This window comes from Clarias gariepinus, chromosome 16, assembly GCF_024256425.1.
Source record: "Clarias gariepinus isolate MV-2021 ecotype Netherlands chromosome 16, CGAR_prim_01v2, whole genome shotgun sequence".
Classification (NCBI taxonomy): domain Eukaryota; kingdom Metazoa; phylum Chordata; class Actinopteri; order Siluriformes; family Clariidae; genus Clarias; species Clarias gariepinus.
The window spans coordinates 19,650,559-19,676,127 of NC_071115.1; the positions used below are offsets into that span (position 1 = coordinate 19,650,559).

The window sequence follows — 25,569 nt, forward strand, 5'->3', positions numbered from 1 at the left end:
AAGGCACTTATCAATTGTTTCATTAGTGCATGGATACAATCAAGGTAGAAAGTTTTCTCAGTACACCGAAGGTATAATTAGATTGCCTGTTTCACGCCTAAAACACTGTTCTCCCAGGAACTCCTTTAATAGCCCAAACATATAGAAATGAATGATTGTCTGTACAGTTCCCACTGACCAATGCGCCTCTTATGTAATTTGGCAACTAGTTATCTGATGATTTTCAAGCATCTGGCATTCCATTTGCTGAATGTTTATGGGAACGACTGCAGTGAGCTACGGACCACCTTGGCTGGAATAGTCATTCACATACAAACGGCCTTCTTAAAAATGTTTGCATGTTTTACTGAGGCAAATTGTCTCATCACTGTACTGTGTGTGAAGTCTTCTGTACGTCAATCAGTTTTACTCCTTCATTTTTGAGAAATTTCATCACAACTCCCAGTTTGACTTAAACGCCCTTTGTATAATATAAAGACAAGTTAGGTTGCAAGATAATTATGGAGATAAAAAATACCAAGCAGCCAATCAGTAATGAAATGTTAAACAATGAACTTTAGTTTAAATACGTCATGTGCTACAGTCTCAGTTCATGAATGTAACAAAAGCAAGGAGAACAACAAGTTGAAGTGACAAAGCAAAATTAACACATGAGTAGAGAACAAAAGACTCAGCGTTTGAAGCTGATGCTCATCATTGGTGAGGATGTATAAATTCTCCTGGTGTGTCATACCCCACCCACTGCTTACCTGTAGCTTTACTAGAAAGAGCAGCACAAACTCAGTGACCTCTTGTTCATTTTCACAGTGGAGGAAAAAGGTGTGGACTCATTGGCTTTTTGACAAAAAACAATTTAAGCACCGGCTAAGCGGGAAAGCTCAAACGCTTTATGCAAATCCAGTAGCAGTTCTCATGTAGGATTTATTTTTTTTTGCAACACATCACTAGATTGACTGGGAAAGCCTGAATCCTGGCCTACTTGTCCACCTGTTGAACCTTTAAACTTGCTTTTAAACAACCAAAGACTGTGTCCTCTGTGTCCTCACAATGCAGTTTCTCCTGGTAAAGTCTTTAAAAGCTTTATATCTGCTCCCTCTTTTTTCTTCTTTTAGCTACTCCTTCCAGTCTTTATTTTCACTAGATTAGCACACATAATGATCTTGATGAACCAATTTTATCAATTCATATCTATCTGGCACTGTCCCAGATGTTACACATTGAAAGTACAGGATCTAGAATCTCTTTTTTCTCTTTTTAACAGCTTGATTGACATTAGCCGTGCTACATGCGCTGTATTGGAGGCTCTATCTAAGATTGAAGAGAGTGTCTGAGCAAACAATTTAAAAAATTTAATCTTTTTCAATTATGTATGAACAGATTATTGTTTGTTTATTCTTCCTGTGGCAAGTTTTAGCCAGTTTGTCTCATATGTTCAGAAACCATGGTGCTAATTAAAGCAGTGATGTGGAATACAAATATGAGATAAAAACCCAGGTCGTTAGACCGTACATGAACGTATCTGTAGCAGTCTGAGGTCAAATCAAAACATTCACTAAATGTGATGTTCTGAAAAGTCATGTGCCAGATTTAATAATCTACTTTAAACAGGGAGTGTATTTGGCTGATGACAAAATAAGTACAACTTAACATGAACAAATACTCAACCATACAATATTTTATTTTAGGCAGAGAGTTATGCTGTACAGAAAGACAGACAGACACGTATGTGGGTTTTAACCTAAAAACACTCATTACATTTAAGTTAATTAGGTTATTTTTAGCTTTAACTCTGTCAACGATCGGTGGTAATGCTAGTATTATAAACAATATAAAGTATTTCATATTAGTAGTTTACATAATATTAATCAGCCTAATTCATTAATACAAAGAAAAAAAACTGTGACAAAATCAGTCTGGACAGAAATACGGACATACAGACTGAAAATCTTAGACTGGTTTTCTGGTTTTCCAATGTATGAAACATAAAGATATTATTGAAAGAGGGAATTCTGACTAATGTTTAGTCAAAATCTTGCTTTTCTTTTAATTCCTGGGCGATGCAGCACCCATCAGATCTGCTCATCTTGATTCATGCACACTCACATTCCATACAGACTTAAATAATTCTTTTGATTCTGTAAAGCCGCTTTGCGACAATGATTGAATTGTTAAAAGCGTTATACAAATAAAATTAAATAAAAAATTTAATCAGTAGCTGGGAGATTACAGATCAGAGTGCCACTGCTCGATTATGGCATTACCAATACTCTCATATCTATCATTTTGACACTAGCCAATAATGGACATCTGTGGACTCACAAGCAAAAGAGGCAGATAGCGTTTACCTGCAAGTGTTTATCATTCCTCAGTGTTGCCTTAGCAGTGCTAAACTGGAAAAAGATGCACTCCAAAGAAACATTAGTCTTTGCAAGTGCACTAACAGAATGACTGGTGGGAAATGCCTATGAATTAGGGAGAAAATCAGGTCCCCTCCACCTTCCCCACCTCAAAATAATAATAAAATAACATCTTATGAATGACCTTAAAGTTTAATATGAAAAGAACTTGTAAACGTTTTAAGTAGTAAATGAATCAGGTATCTTTGATAGAATAATTAGTACTGATAATGCTAATTGTTTTTCAGTCCATTAAATATATACAAGTGCAAGATATATATACAATATATATACAAGACAGCAGAACTCTCATTATCTGGCCCGTGGGGTACATGTTCCACTGGATTATGCCTTTAAAATCTTTGCGAAAATGCCTACTTGGCTTTAAAAACTTGGCAGGAGGTGGATATAAAAACAAGTGGGTGTAGAAAACACTGGTAGCAGGAAGAAAGTCTAGTACCACCAGTTTGATTGGACAGTTAAGTATGGAAGAAGTTGAAGCCATTCTTAGTGATTTTTGTGAGCCAGTAATCACCAACAATGAGAAACGATTCTCAAGTGTTTAAAACCTAAATTCTATAAAATACGTTGTATAAAGGAATTATTATTCATCATTTCCTGGCTTATGATCTTATATTGAAATAATTTTTCCTAGAACAAATGCGGCAAGTATAAATAACAGAAAATCTGGTCATTACAGATATAAGTATGTTGATAATGTCCCTTTGTTTTGCATTATTCAAACTTCCAATCTTTCCCCAACACTTTGCTGGTACGAGTTCCTTTATATGTGCCTGGATGTTTAAAGAGAAAAACACACTTCGACTCAATCATCTGCTTTCTTTTGTAAGGTTCTTTCATTACCATGTGATGGGTATGCTCTTTCTTTCTTTTTCCTTTTTTTCCTTAGACCTCCTTCTTTATCTCACATGCTGATAGTCTTCTTCTCAGTTCACTGTAAACTATGAGTATGATTCACTAGGAGTCTCAGTAACCTGATGGTTCCCACGTGTCTGCTAGCTGACTGGGTTCAGGTCACATTCAGCTTCCTTTAGGCAGTAGTAGTGAGGAGCTGTGGGAAGACGGACTCTGGTTCAAGCATGCCGGAGCTGAAAATGCGTCCTGACATGCACTGCAGCTCTGACTCATAGATTTGAGAAAAGAAAAGGCTACCTGCCCCCCAACTCAAACCTTCACAAGAGAGCAGAGAGATAGATGTAGTGTAATTGCTACTGTGGGTGATGTACTGTAGTAAATGCAGCATTGCTCAGCGAGTGAAGTAAATCTCATGCAAACAACACACATACACAAATATATAAAAACACAAATTTAAGTTAGTCCTGCATAATAAAACACAGCTATGCAAGAAGTTTAACAGAAAGAACAGAAGAATCTTAATTATTTAATCAGTTTATTTAGCCATACTTTTAAAGTTATTGTTCATTTACTTAAGCAATTTAGGGCGGCACGGTGCCTTAATGGTTAGCACTGTTGCCTCACAGCTTTCAGGGTTTGTAGGTAAAAGATTGCCCTCAGTTATTGTGTGTAGAGTTTGCATGTTCGCTCTGTCTTTGGTGGGTTTCCTCCAGATATTCCAGTTTCCTCCCACAGTTTATAGACATGCAGTCTAGGTTGGTTGCCATTTGCAAATTTCTCGTAGGGTAGGAGTGGGTGTGTGTGTGCTCGTTCTCTACGATGCTTTGGTGTACTCTGCCTTGTGCCCCCAGGTTCCCTTCACGAGGCTCCAGGCCCTCTGGACAGGATAATCAGTATATATATAGTGGATGCATTTTACGGAAGAAAATTACAATGGGTGAAATTTAAAATTTTCTTCTTTAATTATATTACTTATTTGTACACCATACATGTGTATGTAGACCTGTATTCCTATATCTTTGAATCAGAATAATTTTTAACTGCTTATAGGAACTCACAGAAATATATAGTATATGTGTCCTTAGCATGGGGACAATTACATTACATGAAGAGTGATTTATCATTGTTAATTAACTAAGCTTACTTCGCAAATATCACAACTGATTGTGTAATTAAGATTGCGTTCTGTTCGGCTAGTCGGTAGTCGGTTTTTTATAAAGTGTACTTCGCGGGGGATTAATTATCCAGGATAGGTAAGTAAGACAATAAACCATAGGAAGCAAAACTTCTCAATTCAAAAAGGATTTTTTAACTGTATGGGGAAAAAATGAAGAGTGGATCATCACTTTACTGGGAGCGGACAAGCAAATTTACCAATCAAACATCTTTCATTTTTGGAGAACAAAAAATTTGTGACATGGAATAAATAATATTACACACATGCATTATGACACATGTATTATTACATAAGCTCTTAATATGCAATTAATCTTTTTATTAATCACTTTAAAAATCTTTAGGAATGGCAGTGTCTATACTTTAAATATATATAACTTTTTTTCTTATTTCAGTCCTGTGAGATACATAGCAATAGCAGGTATCCAAGCATGTTATCCTGGTAATGCACTGAGGAAGTGATGCCTGACTTGGTGAGGTTCCAAGGAGTTCCTTATGCAGGAATTTTGCCAGGAGAAGTTTCCTCAATTGACATTCCCTCACCGCACACCGTAAAAAAGAATGTAGCTAAAGAATCTATGTTTTAAGTCTTTTCAATGACTCTGATTCCATTCAGTGAAATTATTCATTTTTGATTCATTCATCGTTCCATTGTTTAACTGGACGCCCTCATTATGCCATCGTTTAAAGCAGATGGACAACTGTTTGAGCAGTGTAAAAATAGTGAATAATTAAGACTATGTGTTATTATATAACAAACTTTTATATTCATGGTTTACATGCAATAGTAGCCTGCATTTGGTTGGATCTGAAAAGTAAGTTTTTTTTTAATATAAACCCTGAAAACTACAGTTCAGACTGTATTGGCCTGAAGAGGACTTTTTGAGCTTACTGACTCATAGATGTTAAAAGAAAAAAAAGGTCAAGAGCTTCAGTTCATGTTCACATCAAACATAGCCATTGCTACTACTGTGCTGGTGTTTTAGCTCAGGGAAAACGGCGTCCTTTGGAGAATCGTGCTTCGTTTTTTCTTTTTAACCTGCTGTTGCCTGTCCTGATTCGAAATACATTTTGCACTTTTTTAAAGAAAAGAGCGTGGGCTAGTTCAGTTTTTAAAAAAATCTGTTTATTTTTTTTTACACCACACATATAATACACATTGTATTTTATCAAGAACATATTGTTGGTGCACTGTTGTATCAAATCAAGAGCCTTGCATGGATACATATAGTGTATCATTATACCTCTACTAACTTATCCGATTGCCTCTAATTTATGTAAATCCACAGCTCATAACGTCACCCAGCCGTTTGTTGGATAAACATGACCTTTGAGGGACTTCATTCAAAGGAATGAGCAATAAAGTCAGCCACATAATAGGAACAGCATGTAACAGCAGATAATGTCTCATGGGCATTATTTAAGTTATTTTTTTATCTCAAAAACAAATTGTTTGTACTTCAGATGCTAGTGAATAACAGCGATGTTCTCCACAATGATACAAGTCTGCCATGTGTGATGTGGGGGTGTGGGAAAAAGATAATCGTTGAGCGATGAACGTTTAAGGTGATTCCCAGCAACAAAAATGTGTCTGCATTTCCAACTTCACAGGAAGCAGCACAAAAAAACATTCTAGCATCCTGCTTTAGAAAACCCTTTAAAAAGCCTCTTGTCACTCTCTTCCTCTGTTTTAGTAGGACAATAGCACACCGTGCAGCCTGTTTTGTTCATTTCTACAGTCACTTAACACTTGTACTAACCACCACACCTTCCCATTTTTGTCCTTTCTCTTATTAATTCAAAAAAATGTTCTCTCTCTCTTCTTTAAACTGAGTTCTGTGCTACATGCTGGCTCAAGTATAGCACAGTGAAGCCAGAAATTAGTTTCCTCTGGTACTTCTTTTTTCTGGTGCAGAGCTTTACAGCATCAGGTCTGCTTTAATTATATCACACTGTACATGGACGCTCCTACACCCCCCCCCCCCCCTCTTTTGCCACAAACTGTCTTTTGTGTTTTAAGTCTGTTCAAGGATTTCTAAAGGACATGCTGGCATGCACAGGCCTTGGCGGGAGAAGCCGGGAAGAGGGGGGTGGGGGTGGGGGGTATTGAACTGTTATTGTTTGAAAGGCAAGGCATGTAAGCGGCCTTCACAGCACCAGAGCCACCGCAGAGAACAAAACAAAAAGAGAGCAAGGAGGGAAGGAAGAAAGAAAGCTTTAAAGACAGACAAACCCAATCCCTCCTTTATATCCAGCTGTGCTATGAGAGAGACGAAGCAAACCTTTAAATCTCTTCCAGCACCCTCCACCTCTTTTGCTGTTTCTTTCTCTTTCTTTCACGCTCTTAGACTCCTTACACCCGTCCTTTGTCATTTGGCAAATGCAAACATCAGACATTGCAGCTGTCTTTAGCGACATACAGCTGTTGTTGCAGTAGCTGCATGGAATAGCACTGAACTGGCTTCACATTTGACCTTTAAGTGGCATACTTTCATCAAGTATCCTATCACTATTTAACAAAAAAAAAAAAACAGCTTGACATTGTTGCTACCGCAGTATAACAGATGAACAGATCTAGAGAAGTTCATATACAGAATCGCATTAATGTGTGCATGCAAGGGTGTAGGTTGTGGGTGTGGGAAGGGGCACTATTAAATCTACTTCTACTTTTAACAATCATCCCAACCCTGATTACAAGAGCCTAGCAACAGTAGGCCTACGCCTGGATTTGAGTTTTCTTGTGTGTGTGTGTGAGAGAGAGAGAGAATTTACCATAGTTTTGAAGTAGCCTTACTCATTGCCATTAAGGGATCTTGTTGTCATTAAGGGATCTAAAGGACATATTTTAGAGAAGCCATGCTACAAATAGAAATTCCACATGAAGAGATAGCTGATGCTAACAAAACGTGCACTACACTTTAAAGGGGACCTGAGAGTCCACCCCCCTTTCCTTTTTTTCTTTCCTTCTGTTTTTACCCGAGGGAAACATACTTGCCTTATCTTTACAGAAGGACCACCCAGGAATGGCTACTCAGATCTCACCTTTTTGTGTGTTGGTGTATGTAAGCATTACTTGGGCGGGTGTTTAGGGTGGGTGTGGGTGGATGCTTGCGTGAGTGCGCGTATACAAGTGGGGGTGTCTGAAGTCTTTTAAATCTCATCGCTTGCATCTTAGCATTCCTGCAGGTCTGTACAGGTGTACTTCATTTATATATTGTGTGTGTGTGTTGCACTAGTCTTCACAGAAGAAACACTTGTTAAAGAAAGCAACCTTTTGGAAAACAGGTGAGAATACTCCACATAACCACAGCCTCTCTGTCTCTTTGTCCATTTTTTTCTCCTATTCTCTCTCAACTACAGTATATACACACAGACACCCCCTCCAGGAAAATGAACCTTTCCCATTTGCTGCTTGTTGAGATCGATCCCACACTGGCGGGCTGATAAAAACCATATCGCCTTAGCCATCTGGACCCTGTTTGGAGAGATCCTCCATAGCAAATTCCCTGTTCACGCCGAGAAGAACAACAGCTGCACGGCTGCAGCACCTTTCCCTTGGTCCGTCTGGAAAGTTTCGGGAAAGAGGAATCAGTATCCATGACCACCAAGCAAACACAGGCTCGTATTAGTGGTTAATAATGTGCAGAACTAGTCGGTGCTGACCAGAATCCAACACAACCAGATAAGACCTGGGTCTGTAACAAGCAAAGAGCGCTAAGTCCATTTTAAAAGCTGCTGTCAGTCTTGTTGATGTCTCTTGACATTCTGTAAAGAACCTCATGTTGCTCTGAATAGTACTTAAATGACCTACATGTATGGCAGGTGAATCATTCAAACGTCAAGTTTCTGCAGGCTGAGGATGATGTCCTTCTTTAAGATAAGGAAAGAACCATTCTTCTGTCATCTCTCAAACTTGAGCTGGCTCACTTCATCAGTCCAGTGAAAAGCCACATGAAAGGATTCTCACTGATGACTGCCAGCAGGTTTCCAGGAAGCAGTGCGACACCAACACTGTATCACACTTCTGGAACTTGCCATCAAAAAGGCATATTGCCCTGCTCATGGGAAACAGCAATGTGAAAAGAAAGAAGAAAAACTGTTAGTGGTAGAAATTTGCGAGCCACAGAGATATAGACAAATAATGATTCAGGGTAATAACTCCAGGTTACATTAAGCAAGCTTATACTAGCTGGTAAGAGGTGGACAGTAACAAAGTAAATGTAATTCGTAGCCATACTTAAATGCAGTTTTTAAAGTATATGTATCTTACCTAAGGTAGTAAGGGGACTACTTTATTATTTTGGGGAACTTTTTTATTATTCCTTCACTATTTTACATTACAAGGTAAAATATTATAATTTCTACTCCACATCTGTTATTATTTTATACAGTTTATATAAGTTTTTTTTTTTTAAATGACAATTTGGAATACAGCACTTGCCTTATTTTGGCTGATTTGAATTTAGCAGCAATTGTTTCTGTCTTGAATGCATTTTAAATTAATCCATCATTGCAGTTTACATGGCTAGTTACTTTAGCTAAGTAATGGATGTCTCTTAACCAGCACAGTGTTACTACACAGCAACCCAGTACAACAAGAACAACGACAACACAGGCTGTAGCAAGGAATCACTTAAAGTTTTATCCATTTCTATTAGCAAGCCATGTAAGTAAAATATATTTGGACTAGTTTTGCTGGATAATACCAACACACTGATAGTTTTTGCTTTAACCAACATAGATTATTATTTTTTCAAATTCGGTTTCCCTGGGCTTTTAATCTATCAAACAATCCTGTGTTTTTGTATACCTCATAAATATTAAACACGTGCAACATTCATTTATATTTATCCAACAGAGGGAGACTTTTTTTCTTGAGAAAACCTTGATAGCAATGTGTAAAGATATTAAGTTTAAAAAAAAATTTAAAGAAAAATTTGCCTGTTTTTTACAGCCTTTCAGATTTCGCTAACAGAAATTACTCACCTGCGCTTTGATTGCTCATCATAATGTTTATCAGTGTTAGACTCATTAAATGACCATATATTAACAGATCTGTGCCCCGAGTGGCATAAGAGCCTTTTGAATGAGTAGATTAAGCAAGAGTGTAATCAAGAAAATAATAGTCTTACGTAAGAGCCTTAATAAATCACAGTACTTTTACTTCTGATAGTCAGGTACATTTAAAGGCAAGTATTTTTGTTCCTTTATGCAAGTAGAAATGTAGACTTCTACTTTTACTGGAGTAATGTTTTACCTAGGTGATCTCTACTTTCAGTAAAGTAAAGCACTTGTGTACTTGTGCACCTGTACAAGAAGGGATGCATTCATTCTTCAAATCAGCTGTACACAGATGGTATGAGAGCATTAGCCGTGTGCCAGCGACAGACTGAAAAGAATACAGCTATGTTTTAAATGGCATACTTTTGTAGTATTCTGAACAATTTTTGTTATTAACATAAATCAATTTCTTTGTTAGGATTAGTATTAAAAAAATTTTTTCCAGCTGATACTTATCAATGTAAATTAAAAACCCTTTTCCAGAGTGGACAAGAAGCATGCTAGACTGATCCGTCCCAAGGCCCCTTTCTGCACAGGGCCCTCTCCATGTGGACCCGCCTGTTATTGCTTCCCTAGAACGAAGAGTACAGATGTGCGCGGGAAACATCTGGTTCAGTGTACCAGGCAGGAACCACGCTCTCTCTTTCTGTTGCTGTCGATTGTAGGCGTTAGTGCTGGAGAAGAATCCTTGATCTCTTCTGCTGTTATGTGGCCTCACAGTAGAAAAAATGAGTCATATTTCTTAAAATGCATTTCAGATTTTTGTTGCTGAGAAGAAAGGCAGACATGCGTGTTTCTCTGGAGATCCTTATCGCCCAGTGCCATTTTGTGACAGATTCGCTGTATATTACTACCAACCAGATTGAAGTTTTCTGACAGGGATAATGTTTTGATGTTTTCCTTGATTTTAGTCACATCTGTTTTTTTGTTTGTTTGTTTGTTTGTTTGTTTGTTTGTTTGTTTTTTATCTCTTTTTTTCTTTCATTCTTACACTTTCTCCATCCCTTTCTGAAGGCTCTCCAGGAGCGGATGGAGAGCTTGCAGAGGCAGCTGCGCACAGCAGAGAAGAAACTGATGAGCCGGGAACTGGAGACCCAGGAACAGGTGCGTGTTTTTTTTTTTTTTAAGCCGCCAGGACTCCCAAAGCGTCGAACTCCCAAACCCACCCCCCACAACTCAATCCTACAGGGCCAGATGAGGTCTTGCTTAAAGTCACTAATATGCACTCACGTACATTCCTCACGTTGCTGAGGAACCAGCTTCAAGAGCCTGCACCCCTAGGGCAAAAATGCCTGCCCTGGCTTCAGAAGAACACTCAGTTAATAACAGGGCCACTTTGACCTTAACACACAGCAAGAACAGAATAAATGAGCCTGTTATTAGATTAGAAGATCTGTTGATATTGTTGAAAGAGCATCTCTTTTTTTTCTTTGCTCTTGCTGCATCTTGCTACCTTGCACTTTTTGTGACTTTACAAAGAGCACCAGAGCATCTGCTGAACAAGAATCTGGCTCATACTTCAGAGCAGCTGCAGAAAATTGGCACCTTCCCTGCTCCACGGAGCACCAAAAATTCCTTTTATCTAAGGGAACGCTAATAGATCACTGACTTTTTCAGGAAGAGTTATAGCAAGCATAGTCCAGACACTAGATAGTTAGGGTCATCCCTCAATTGGTTAGACTGCCTTATAGCATCTGCATGTTGTGTGAAGAATGGGACCTTTAGCAATAACCGTCAGCTTAGCTGGAAACAGCTTCCTTTTTTTGTTTTCTGACACCACTAGCTGCCAGAGTTTGTGCGCACATTCAGAACTGGTATTAATGCTCGACAAGGGAGGCTCTCCTCTTCTTCGAAAGAACTCTCCTGCCTTCCGTAGAAAATGAAAGCCTGCAAAGCACATCTACTCCCACCTCATAAACCTGCATACCAGTCTCCATCCCTCCCCAGGTTATCGTGCACACACTCCATGTGCGTCTGCCTGCGTGTGTATTCAGTCACGTAAATATGTGTGGAAAGAGAGGCAGAAGGGGCCACTCTCTATTTTCCATCTTACAGTCCCAGTTTATCTTCCAAGACATGTCTTTGTAATACTATCCACAGCATAAAAAAAGCAATCTTACTGCCAAGACTTCAAACAGATGTTCTTCCACAGAGTCTCTTCCAGAACCTTTTGTGCCTGCTTGGCATAAAATGTCATCAACAGCCTCATGGAGTGCTGCACAGACTAGCATGCTATGATGAATAAAAGACATTAGGCCTGAGAAGTGTTTGATGAAACATGGTGCAAGGTGACCGAATCCACCTTCTACATTATCTCCTCCTATAGATGAGTGGGGTAAACATCTTAATGGGTTTGGTTTGATTCAAGCTGAAGAAGCCCAAATTTTCCAGACGATAGCATTCCATTTTTAAATAATTTTCCATTTGCAAAATTTATATTTCACATTCATGTTTACTTGTAAACCTTTGACTTACAACCCATCCATTCTTATTACCTTTTTGTTCTAGAATATAGGGGAATAAAGGTGTTATTTACATTAAACAGATATGCATTAAATTAATACAAATCCATATATAAATAAGAGGCAAAGATGTTTCATATTATTTTTGTATGTTGCCAGAAAGCTTCAGATTGCATGTGTGTGTATGTGTGTAGATCAGGAGTCGAATCTTGCAGTATGAAACGTGAAGTTAAAAAGACAGCTTTTGATTTGTCAGGTTTTAGCAGAAGAATTCCTCACTCAATAAACACAGAAAAAGGCCTGAAACTGTCTTAGAATTTTCCGATATAGGTTAAAGTTGACAAATCCCTCTTCGTATTTCTTTGTCTGGGAAAGAAGTTAGCAGTGGTGCATGCTCATTTCTAATTTGCACTGAAGCCAGATATTATACATTTAACCTGGCCAGTCTGCACAGGGACATTTCATTCACATAAATTCATGAATATTTTGTGGATGGATGGATAGATAGATGGAGTTAATGCAGGTGTGTGTGTGTGTGGGGGGGGGGGGGGTAATAATGCTTGGTAATAATGTGGTCAAATCAAATCAGTATTTCGTGTGACTGCCAATTCTTCCAGGTAATCTTGCAGATAGTGCATTTTGTGCATTTTGCATTTTGTGAATGTAACCTGCTTTAAATACTTCTGTAATCCCAGACAGACTCAATTCTGGTAGGATCACAGCTCTGCTGGTCACTTCCAGCACTCATTGTTTTTCTCTACACTGAAGATAGTTTTTAATGACATTTGCTGGATGTTTGGGGTCTTTGTCTTGCTAAAGAATAAATTTGGGGCCCACCTCCCTAATGATATTGCATAATGGACAAGTATCTGCCTTTATTTCTCAGGGCACCATTATCCCTATAAGTATTATAAAATTATTTATATAGTTTAGTTTAGTTTGGTCTAGTGGCCTAACCTAGCCATATTTCTAAAACCATATATTTTTCATAAATAATCATTGTACATAATTAGAAAGTGTCTGTGTAAAAAAAAAAAAATGTAATAATAATTCTTACTGTGTAGTAGATTTTAATATGTCCAGCAAACATTTAAGATCTTTCTGGCTTCTAAACAAACCAAAAATGTTAAGAAAATGATATAAAATATTATTTAATGGAAACGCCTGTTAAAAATAAATAACTGTTTCTTGTTTTGGGAAAGACAAAGAAATCTGCTTGCTTAAACAAAAGAATAGGTTAAACATAAGATGAAGTGCTTGTTTAAAAAAGTTTTTAGTTGTTGAGTATTGTTTAATGTTTTGGGGCATAGCAGGTGAAAATCCATCCAGTTTAGACCATGCCCACACCAAATTGGTTAAATGGACACTTTGGAAATGGTGATGTTTTTTCTTATTTTATCTAAGCAGTGAATATTATTATATTCAGGCTGGATACAAATGTATTTTTTTATTATATGAACTTGATATTTTTCTTTTTTTTTTTATTTAAAATAAATAAAATAAAATGTATAAGATCTTGCACTGCTGAAGTAGCTAGTCTGTAGGATCTGTCCCAGAACCCTTTTGTTGTACTGGAGGAGGAAATCATTGCTGCATGTTACATTATCAGTTCTGGAACAAATTTTCAGTGCTTGCTGTAATTGATTCTTTAAAAAAAATACATACAGATCCAGACTTTTTGGGCCACCTTATTTACATTGCATTTACATTGGGGCATTTGGCAGACGCTCTTATCCAGAGTGACTTACATTTTTTTTTTTATTTCATTATACATCTGAGCAGTTGAGGGTTAAGGGCTTGCTCAAGGGCCCAACAGTGGCAACTTGGTGGTTGTGGGATTTGAACCTGGGATCTTACGAACCGTAGTCCAATGCCTTATCCACTGAGCTACCCCGACCTTATATATTTGGTGTGTTATTTTGATGTAAAACTGGATTGGTTTGACATCAGTATGTTTGACAGAACTTTCCCTTTGGTACTTAAGTCCCACCTGAGATCATTTGGACTTGTCAGAGATGCATACAACAGCACCACTGAGTGGATGCAGCCACTTTGTATTAGCCAGCTCATTCCAAAGCTGGATCTGGTTTTAGAACTGCATTCCATTAACCAACACTTCCTAAGCCTCATATCTGCCTCATAGGTGCCATGATGCACTGCCTTTGATAGTGCATTCCTCCATATATTACTCGCATGAAAAAAAAACTGTTCATAGCAAAGTTATGTGTTATTAAAAAAAAAAAAAAAAACAGTAGCATCCATTTTCCCACTGAACTTCTATTTCCAGATGTGACAAAAATTGTGACTTGTGCTGGTTTTAATATAAGCCTATTGCATCTGTATTGATGCCTCTTTTCTCAAACACGCTCATGTTGCATAACGTGAATTCTAAAACCAGCACCGACCCAGCTTCCCTCACTTCATTAACATACATCAAGCACTTGACGACCTGACAAACTTTATTTGTATGTTCTGAGGTCTTGTTCTTTTCAGTTGGCAGCTGTCAAAAATCCTGGTGTGCCACTCTGTGCCAAACAAAGTCAAATTGAAGGCTATATATATAGATGAAATAGTGCCGTTTTTTCAGGGAACTCTTTGGTGGGAGATTTGCCTGTTTTCTTTATATTCAAATAAGTTTCCTAGAAGGACAGAAAAAATTAAAGAGATTCTTAAAGGGACAGTTTGCAATGTTCAGTCCTGTTTGTAAATTTTGGTATATAGTGCCTATTTAATTTGTCCCATCAACATGCACAAAAGCCTGAAGAGTAGTTTGATCAGCCGGTGTCCTCAAAGTGACCCTCGCCATACTTCCACCCCCGTCCCTGGTGTTTGTCAGGAGCTGTCATTGCCTCCTATTCACTGAAACAGAGAAAGGCCTCTATGCATGCAGGATAGTTATCTTTTGAGGATAGGGAGCTCACTGAGAGCCTTGTCAGTGACATTCCATACTAAAGTTCACCATCAATGTCTGGCCCTCCCATTGATTTACATTATCCAAAGAGCCCAACGTTTGATGTCTGACAGAAGTCTTGGTCCTGAGGTCACGACCATGAAAGCCTGGTCTGGTCTGTTTTTCTTTTTTCTCGTTGCAGTAAGTCTAAAGATTTGGACCTATAATCTGGTTTTCATCTACTCCTTGTTTAAGTTTACTTTTTACCCTTGCTTTAACCCTGTCACTTGTGCTTGAGAATTCTTTGACTGTGTTGCTTTGGAGGGATTCATCTGATATAATATCTGCAAACGCTGGTTGTTTGCAAGGTGTGCCATTTTAAAATGCATTTACTAAGCTCCATGTTTCCTAATGAAGTTAAAGTTGAATACTGTAAAAACATTGTGACATTCCTATTTCTAGCTATCTGAACTTAAAGTGGCCGACCCTGATATGGGTAAAAAATGCAAAAGATTCACTTTAAGGTAATACAAGGCAGACAAGGCAGACTCCTGCATAGCTTTCACAAAAACGTGTTCATACTTGATCAGTTTTTAATTGTCCTGGACCTGAGTGTGTTTTAACTGATACAGTAGTTCTGACTTTAGTGCTATTAATGATTTAGTCAACAAAGAGTGCACTGTGAGAAACATTAAAGAGGGAGCGTACAAATTTTGATCCCCGGCCAACGTGTAGTAGATTAGGCCGCGCCAGCACTCCTGTTTCCGTCATACTTCAGTGTTGTGACTTTATAGAACAAGACACAAGACTATTCAGAAAAAAAAACTGAGCCTTAAGTATAAATGTTCATTAAAATGAATAAAAGTACAGTTATGGTTGCCCAATAGTTTCTAACAGCACGGCTGCTCCTGTATGACATCACATTCCAAAGCCATATATAGCCCAGAATAAAGATATGTTTCTAATGATTTATTGCTGGGTGAGGAGAGCTTGGTTATCTGGGATTCTTCTGCCTCTTCATGCTGATTTCTTTATTTTTTACTATTCGAGCACAAACCTCAACTCACTCTACTGGAGCGGGAGAGCACTGCTAGTGTGCTCTGGCAGTCTTGTCCACCTGTGGCTTTCTGTACACAGCTGCTGAAAAGGAAGTTACTTCATTCTCTGCTATGGCTTCTGACAAGTCCCTGGCCAGACAGCCTGAGCTAATAGAACTGTCCACAATGGGCATGCAGCCAGACACTCTGTGCAGTTCCATGGCTCTTTTCCTTGAGAGTCATCCAGCAGATCTGCTCTCTTACCCTACTGTTCTCTTACTCCTGATGCCTCTGCCTCCCACACTCGGAGGCAAACAATCATAGAATGTCGATGCTGATTATACACTGGCTTGCCAGTACAGCCTACAAGTCCTCATCCGCTGTGTGCTGTGCAAGACGAGTTGTACTGGATTCCAGGACATATATTCGGAGGGGTGATTGAGGGCTGATTGAGTTGGAGGTTGCTACATGGAATGTTAGGGGTAATTTGATGCCATGGTAACGGTTCGTGGAGATGAAACGGAAACCTTAAGAAATATTTTTGTGCAGACTTGAATTTCTCTCCTTTAAATTTTTGACCCTGGATTACTGTTGGTTTTGCGCGGTTCATGTTACTTTCTTGATCATCTTGTAGGTTTTTGTCACAACTCCAAACTGAGTAGGATAGAAGCAGGAGTGCTGGCCATGTGGCAAGGCCTCTTCTACACCACACTGACCTGGTACCAAGAAAAGACTATTTGTAAACTACTTCTTTGAAGTGTCTTCCAGTCTGCTCATTGTATGCTGAAAGATTAATTACAGAAATCCAGAACTCTGTTAAATCAAACCCACACAGATGTTTCCCCCCTTACATACTAAAGGCGTTTTCTCAGTAACATTTTACAAGCAGCGTTTTACAAGAATGCATGCATTCACAATTTCCTTAGAAGGATGTGAAGGAGAACATCCATGGATCTGATTAAATTTGCATTTTGAACAAATGTCACACCAAGTTTCTTTCTCTCTCTCTCTCTCTTTCTGTGTCCTCATGCTGGTAATTATACAGAATTTTTAATATCCCAAAAAAGGCAAATCAACTTTTTGTTCTTCTCCCTGGAATCCTGGACTCTCTCTGTACTGCACCGTGTCATAGCAAATGTTTGATCAAAAAGATCATTTATTAGTCATTAATGAGTGCATTTTTAATCAAACTATATGTAAACTGTAATATAAAAACCATAACTGTTTAAGTGTTGTAGCCATATACAGCCTGGCCTTTTCAACGAAGAGCTCAGCAGGTTGAAAGTTTTTTTATCGCATTGTGCTGCCACCCAGCAGGGGTGCTTATGTGAAGCTTATGGACATCTAACACTTTCTCTACATCAACCCCAACAGATCACACGCATTCGCCAAGAGTACGAGTTAAAGATTAAAGGCCTGATGCCTGCTGAGCTCAGACAGGAGCTAGAGGACACCATCACCTCTCTCAAGTCACAGGCAAGCAGCAGACACATGCATCTTTTCAAACAGTTACAGTTCACTCTTCTTTTAATGCTCATTAATATGTAATACTTTGGTTTATAATGTACCTATGAAATGAGTATATATAAAAAGTTGTCTTACTCTCCCTCTCCTCCTTCCAATTTTCAATCTCATGAGTTCTTCTTCTTTGTCTTTTGGCTGTTCCCTTTCAGGGGTCGCCACAGCGAATCATTTGCCTCCATCTAACCCTATCCTCTGCATCCTCTTCTCTCACACCAACTAACTTCATGTCCTCTCTCACTGCATCCATAAATCTCCTCTTTCTCCAATAAATCTCCAACCTCAGCATCCTCCTACCGATATATTTACAATCTCTCCTCTGAACATGTCCAAACCACCTTAATCTGGCCTGTCTGACTTTATCTCCAAAACATTTAATGTGGGTTGTCCCTCTAATAAACTCATTCTTAATCCTATCCATCCTTGTCACTCCCAAAGAGAACCTCAACATCTTCAGCTCTGCTAACTCCAACTCTGCCTCCTGTCTTTTCTTCAGCGTCACTGTCTCTAAGCCGTAGAGCATTGCTGGTCTCACCACTGTCCTGTACACCTTTCCTTTCATTCTCGCTGATACTCTTTTATCACACAACACACCTGACACTTTTCTCCACCCATTCCAACCTGCCTGTACCCGCCTCTTCCCCTCCTTTGAACACTCTCCGTTGCTCTGGACCGTTGACCCTAAGTACTTAAAATCCCGCACCTTCTTTACCTCTGCTTCCTGTAGCCTCACCGATCCTCTTGTGTCCCTCTCATTTACACACATGTATGTTTTGTCCTGCTGCGGCTAACCTTCATTCCTCTGCTTTCCAGAGCATACCTCCACCTCTCCAAATTTTCCTCCACCTGTTGCCTGCTCTCGCTACAAAGCACAATGTCATCTGCAAACATCATAGTCCATGGGGACTCCTGTCTTACCTCATCTGTCATCCTGTTCATCACCAGAGCAAACAAAAAGGGGCTTAGAGCCGATTCTTGATGCAGACCCACCTCCACCTTGAACTCTTCTGTCACACCTACAGCACATCTTACCACTGTCTTACAGCTCTCATACATGTCCTGCACCACTCTAACATACTTCTCTGCCACTCCAGACCTTCTCGTACAATACCACAGCTCCTCTCTTGGCACTCTGTCATACGCTTTCTCTACATCTACAAAGACACAATGCAACTCCCTGTTACCTTCTCTGTACTTCTCCGCCAGCATCCTCAAAGCAAATATTGCATCTGATGTACTCTTTCTAGGCATAAAACCATATTGCTGCTCACAAATGCTCACCTCTGCCCTTAACCTAGCTTCCACTACTCTTTCCCACAGCTTCATTGTCTGGCTCATTAGCTTTATACCTCTATAATTGCCACAGCTTTGCACATCTCCCTTGTTCTTAAAAATTGGCACCAATACACTTCTCCTCCATCCCTCTGGAATCCTTTCACTCTCCAAGATCTTGTTGAACAAACTAGTCAGAAACTCTACTGCCACCTTTTCTAAGAACTTCCATACCTCCACAGGTATGTCATCAGGACCAACAGCCTTTCCACTCTTCATCCTCTTCAACGCTCTTCTCACCTCATTTCTACTATTTGCTACTTCCTGTTCCACAACAGTCACCCCGTCTACTCTTTGTTCTCTTTCGTTTTCCTCATTCATCAACTCCTTAAAGTACTCCTTCCATCTTCCCATCACCCTCCTGGCATCTGTCAGTACATTTCCATCTCTATCTTTAATCACTCTAACCTGCTGCACATCCTTCCCATCTTTATCTCTCTGCCTTGCCAACTAGCTAGCCTAACTAGCCAGCCTAGCATACCTTACTGTCTAGCCTAGCATACAAGTCCTCATATGCTCTTTGTTTGGCCTTTGCCACCTCTACCTTCACCTTACTCAGCATCTCCCTGTACTCCTGTCTACTCTCTTCAGTCCTTTCAGTGTCCCAGTTCTTCTTCGCATCATTGATTTGGCAAATGTTTTACGTTGGATGCCCTTCCTGACACAACCCTCTGCATTTATCCAGACTTGGGACTGGCACAGTCCCCGTGGTTGGATTAATCTCATGAGTTCTCTTTGGTGCTTTTACATCAGTTTTTCCTTTTAATTATCACGCTTAAAGGTCATCACATTTATTTCATTTGTTTGACATCCTAGTATCATCTTGTGCTCCCTGCCACAATTGCTCACTCTCAGCTGTTTCTTTCCAGAGAGGCAAAAACCCAACTAGCTTTGAACTGGAGTGTCTCTTGTTTATTTGATTCCTCAGAGGACGAGTGTTGGGGGGGGGAAGCTAACAAGTAGTGCGAGTTCTTCCGTAGACATGGATCTAATTTGGCCATGGGGCTTTGAAGTGCTAGGCCTGATTCATCTTTTCTCATGCGCAATTATACCCAGCAACCACATTAATACTGGCTTCAAGGGCTCCGGCCAAATGCTTATTACTTACACCGGCCTTCACTCTGCCTGCATCTGTGTCGAGGACAGAAAGCCTTTTTTTTTTTTTTTACTGGTGGAGGTTGAGGCCCTTATGAAAAACACCAAATTTGTCGGACTGGAATTTTCACTTTTCATTCTGATCATGTTCTATGATCAAATATGTTTGGCTCCTCACATCATTATTTAAATATGCCAAGTATTGCACATGATGTGTTCATCCCCCATGGTTCTGTGAAGTAGTCGCCTCTGTGGGGATAAGAGCAGGCTAGGGAAGTATAAACAGCAGCGGGGCAGAGAGTAAATAAAAAAATAATAGTTTAATGTACTTTGGTAGTATGAAAATTATTCAGATTAGCTGAAGTCAACTGCACAAGACTACTCTGGGAAAAGTCTTTGTTTAATAGGCCTTTACCATCTGCTGTCATTTTGCTCACTCCTGCTAGTTCTTCCCACTGTTCTTTTGTTGTCTTTTAAAGTTAAATAAAGTTTAAAATAATACTCTTGCACTATGGTACAGTTAATGCTGTTGTGACAGCCACGTCTCAGAACCATAGGTTGATATTATTATAGAGTCAGCTCTGCAGCGCACATCAGAGTTTTCAGATGCTCATTTTCAGATGCTCTTTAAATAGTGTAGGCACATCTATTAAACTGATTTATTTACCTTAATAGCATAATCTTATAAAGCATTGAAGCCTTGTTATTTGGATATGGCTGTCAGTTGAAGAACAGCTTAACACATTCTTTCCTGTAATGTTGAGAAGTTTTTAGTTTTATATGTAATGAATTTATAATAAAGATATCTAGATATGACTACATCTTTATTACTGATCATCTGGTAAATATTGGTGGTCTTGCAACCCCTTGAAAAGCAAGCAGTTTGACTGGTAACAATACAAGTATAAAAATGCAGACTTGTACTGAATATAATGCAGTTTAAGTAAAGATCTGTCCTATGAAAGATGCTTAAAAATAAACACGCTATGCCTTTTATATATAGGACCAGTGAAAAGTTTGGATTTTTTTTACTACATTCTATACAACAATACTGGCTTATTTCAATACTATGAAACTTCAGTTTCATAACAACTTTTCTAAAATTTTAATCCGTTATATAGAAAATAAAACAGAGCATGCACATGCATAGATGCTTTAACACTAAACCCTGTGTGATATCTTCTGTCGAGCGTTTTCATCACAGCTACGACCTGGGCAGAATAATCCCAGGCACTCGTTTAAAGTTCAGGCAAAGTTAAGAGGAGAATTGCACTTTAAAGGTCAGGTTCATGAGAAAACAGACTCCTGAGAGACCATGCCATGCTGTCAAAGAGAGCTGATATACTGCAGGATCGTGTGTGCTCCCCGCTCGCCGATGTACAGGCTGATATACGTCGTAGGAGAAAGGAAATTAGTTTCTCAGTAGTTGCTGTTAGTTTGCCCTTCTAAAAGCAAGGCCAGCTGTTATCTCATCAAGAAGGGCACGAGCAAATTGAACAAAGATGACCCGAGTCTAACTGGAATTTGAGGATTCTAGTCATGATAAATAGACAAACACGTAATAACTTTTAGTGATTCTAAAACTAGTATCACATAGTACACGATAGTACGTGTTGCAGACTAACTGTGTGTGCATGAATGCTCTCATTGGCTGCAGGTCAGTTTCCTTCAGAAGAAAGCGTGCGTTTTACAGGAGGACTTGGATGCATGCCGAAACAGGAGGTGAGACATCTACTTTACTGCCAATAAACACACACACACACACACACACACACACACACACACACACACACACACACACACACACAATGTTTATTCCTATTATTCCTACTTATTAACACACATGTACCCTTATATTCATTCATTCATCCCCAGAAAAAGCACCAGTAGTAATGTCCAGTAGTAATGACTGTTAGCTGTGTTTTATTTCATCTTTTATTTTAATTAAGGAAGCTTGTAATACCAGATGTGCACACAGCTTCGGTACAGTCTTATGCAACTGCTAAGCGTGAAAGTTTATTTAATTATGTGTGATTTTAAAATGTTTAATGATATTATTTTCATAATCCAATACCGCCACTGGTTGGACTTCATTGGATATTTTTTAGCTCAATATATTTAGGAAATATGGAAAAAATACAATGAACAATGAAAGTAAAACGAGAATACACAATATTGTTGTATGTGCATATATTCTGATCAGCCATAATAACATTACCACCACAGCATGTTAACGTTGATTATCAGCTATATAAGAGTAAACTAGTGGTAGGATGATGGGCACTTAACGCTCACCCATGCCCACAGTCCACAGAAAGGCCAATATAGCACCAGTCTCTAAAACCGCCAATGCTGGCCATAAGAGAAAGGCACCAGAACACCCATTGCACCACAGCCTGCTTAAACATGGGACCTATCAGACAAAGTGCACAACGCCACCCACCCCGGCCTTCAGACTTCCCAGATTTCAATGCAGTCGAGTACCCAAGGGACAAATTTTTATGATCCATGGAGGCCGCACCCTGCAACCTACAGCATTGAACACAACCCAAAGAATTTACTACAAACATCCTGATTCAGCACATGCCCAGACGCCCTGCAAAACCACGCCCTGAGGGCCCGAGCCACCTTGGGGGGAAAAAAGGGGAACCTTAGCCTTTGGTTTGGATTATTGGTGTATGTGACATCATCTTATTAAGCACCACGGTATCAGTGAGGTTGTATGAAGAGGTATGGTGTGCAATTAGGCTTTGAGTTCACCCCCAAAGGACTTTAGGGGGGTTGAGGTCATGGCTCTGTGCAGGCCACTCCAGTTTTTCCACTTCAACCTTGGCAAACTATGTCTTCATGGAGATTACTTTTGAACAATTCTAAGCAGCTTCATTTTAGTAAAGTTAAACTGTAATGCTACAAAGTGCATTGATATCCGTGGAAACATTCTTATTATTAAAGGTTATAGATTTTACAGTTGCATATTTTTATATTATATATTATTAATATTTATACTCAAAGTGAGTGTTGCTTAAACTGGAAGAGTGTTTTCTTTTTTCTTCAAGTAAAATCTGATCCCTACTACAGTGCCCCTAGAGTATGATTTGTGAACTCTGACTTTGACAGTTACCCCATAAATGACCCTAAAATTCAGGGCATGATACATCAGTTTTAAACTTGTTTCATTATTTGGCATATTATATATGCCAAAAAGGTGTATACACACTTCAGGAAAAGAAGAACTTGTACAAAAATGCAATACTGAATTTATTGCAATACATTATATATTGATATACAGTGAATGTTAATATTATTATATTTATATAATATACATCATGCTATTTTTCTTTTCCTGGAATGTGTATAAATTATTTTGGCTGACTGTGTATATTGGAATATCATGACTGCATTGTACTATAAATTGCACGTTTCATTAAAATTGGTCTTGAAAGTCTCAAAAGTTTTCAGGTCATTAAAATGGAAAGAGAGAGAGAGAGAGAGAGAGAAAGAAAGAGAGAGAGAAGACTTATACAGCATGCCTTGTTCAGGGCCTCCAGGAGGCCAGGTGTAAAAAGGTCATTCTGATCCACAGAAGAAGAAAAAAAAAAGCAGCAGTGTTTTTTGAGCCGTTGATTGATTCACGCTTCCTTGTTACCTTCAATTCTCATTCGTTCTGTGTTTGAAGAAGGATCTTGACTTATATAAATATTGGTCTACTTGATCAGCACCCAAAAGAGAGGTGAAGAACAGGCAGAACATAGATCTGAGAACAAATGAAGTCAATGATTTACTCCCTGTCCATTAAATTGTGCGACACAGCGCCTTTATGTCTCTAGTGGACCAAATCCCCCTGCTGTGTTAAGTGCTCGTGTTGAGTGCCATCTGTCAAGAGGAATGTACGCTGTCACTACACCTTTTTAGTGTCAACTTCCTCCCCGTGCCCACCTGACCTGCCGCTCACAGCCCTAAACAACCATGTGACGCCTTCTCTCTCTCTCTCCCCCCTTCTCTTTCCATCTCCTTTCTATCGCTCTCTCAGGTAATGAAGGACGTGCAATATTCAGCATTGAAGATTTCACCCCCAAGCATTTCACACAACAATTTGAGTTATGAACCACCACTTGCTTTCATGTTTTCTGTCATGTTAAATTTTTTTACTTTTACATGTATTTATCTATCTTATTTATATCCATTTTAAAACCAAATGAGTTCTGCTTAATAACACATTCTGTTTATTTTTCTATTGAACACTGTTTTTGCCCTTACATCCTTTGTTTATATTTTGTTAAAAAACCTCAAATTACTTTTCTCCCATGTTTTTTTAATACATAATGTGTGTTTTTTTTTTTATGGAATCAAGAATAATACCCAATTTGCATCTGTTTGTGCTTTTTTTTTATCTACATTACTCTAGTCACCAGTCCTTTATTTGGCCCTTTGCAGTTAAACTAGTGTAATAAGAATGCAGGTTCAGGAAGTATTGAGTTAATCTTGCAGATAATGTTAAGATGATGATGATAATGGTGATGATGATGATGATGAAAAGTTGGGCTGCACGGTAGCACTATTTTAGCAGTGCTGTCTCACAACTCCAGGAAGCATGGGTTATTGCCTGTTCTGTGTGTGGGTTCTTGAGCGGTTTACTCCAGGTTCTCCAGGTGCCGCACACCTGACCAAGGCATGCTAGTAGATTGGCTACATTCAATTGCCCCTAGAGTTTGTGAATGTGTCTGTCTGTATGTGTGCAATAGTCTGGCATCCCAGGTTGTTTTCTTGTCCTGCTCCCAGTATTCCCTCAATAGATTCTGGATTAACCAGAAACAATCCCTGACCATAATAAAGGTGAATAAAGGATCAAATAATAAAAATATTTTAAGTTATTATAAAGTTATTATATATTATAAAGATGTTTTTCTCACAGTCAGAAATTCTTCTAGGAGAAAAGGACTCCTTGGCCTACAATAAACTCCTAGCAACAAATGCTTTTTGGGTCCAAAGCAAACATTTTGGGATCCTGGTGTTGCATTTTGCTGATCATTACACTTTTTGCCTGAATAGTTAACATTGCTAACATTAAAATATAGTTGCCTACCATTGTGTCTAAACTGCTATCAAATATTTCAGTCAATTATGACTTTAATCAACTACACTGCCTTGGCCAAAAAAAAAGTCAAACCCTTCAAGATTTCTATTCTGCATTTAGCTTTGATTATGATGCAGTGTGTGATGGCAAATTCATGTGTGAGAATGGTCCCTCATGCACCCAGATCCACACTTACATAATTTGAATTCTGGAATGCCTGTTCCATCAAGGAAGGAAAAAGACCATAGATGTGAGAACCTCATAATTTGGGTCATCAGCTGACATCAGCCTACAGCAACCCCCGGTCCTGCCCTGACATACCCATCACTATGAAATAGGGTCAATCCCATCAGACCACATCACCTTTTTCCATTGCTTCACAATATGTATGGGAATTTTCGTGTTTTTTTTTTTTTTTTTTTTTTTTTTACTGATTTCACTACAATTGGTTTTCTTTTGGTCACACAACTGTTTAATTCCAAAACTGAGAGTTCTCCTCATATTGTGCATGTGGAATCTCTATTCAAGTGTTTATCTCCATTTATGATTTTTGAGTTGAAGATTCTGCACTATCCTTCCAGGTTGGAATGTCCTTGATTGCTTTTGCTATTTGATGCAGACCAATAATTATGTCTCAGCATAAAAAAAA

General features: G+C 38.8%; 1 protein-coding gene across 4 annotated transcripts in view; it reads left to right on the forward strand.

The window, feature by feature from the left end:
• The window catches only part of cep112 (centrosomal protein 112), a 139,808-nt gene extending 114,909 nt beyond the window's left edge, over positions 1-24,899 (forward strand). For 3 of the 4 annotated variants that reach the window (XM_053514003.1, XM_053514005.1, XM_053514006.1), the window contains 4 exons: positions 10,524-10,613; positions 17,273-17,374; positions 21,504-21,568; positions 23,877-24,899. In XM_053514003.1, the coding sequence (XP_053369978.1) occupies positions 10,524-10,613; positions 17,273-17,374; positions 21,504-21,568; positions 23,877-23,880 (261 nt within the window). In that variant the 3' untranslated portion in view covers positions 23,881-24,899. Of the gene's footprint in view, positions 1-10,523; positions 10,614-17,272; positions 17,375-21,503; positions 21,573-23,876 lie in introns of those variants that run through there. The other variant, XM_053514004.1, reaches the window with a different exon arrangement.
• Positions 24,900-25,569: the final 670 nt, after the last annotated feature.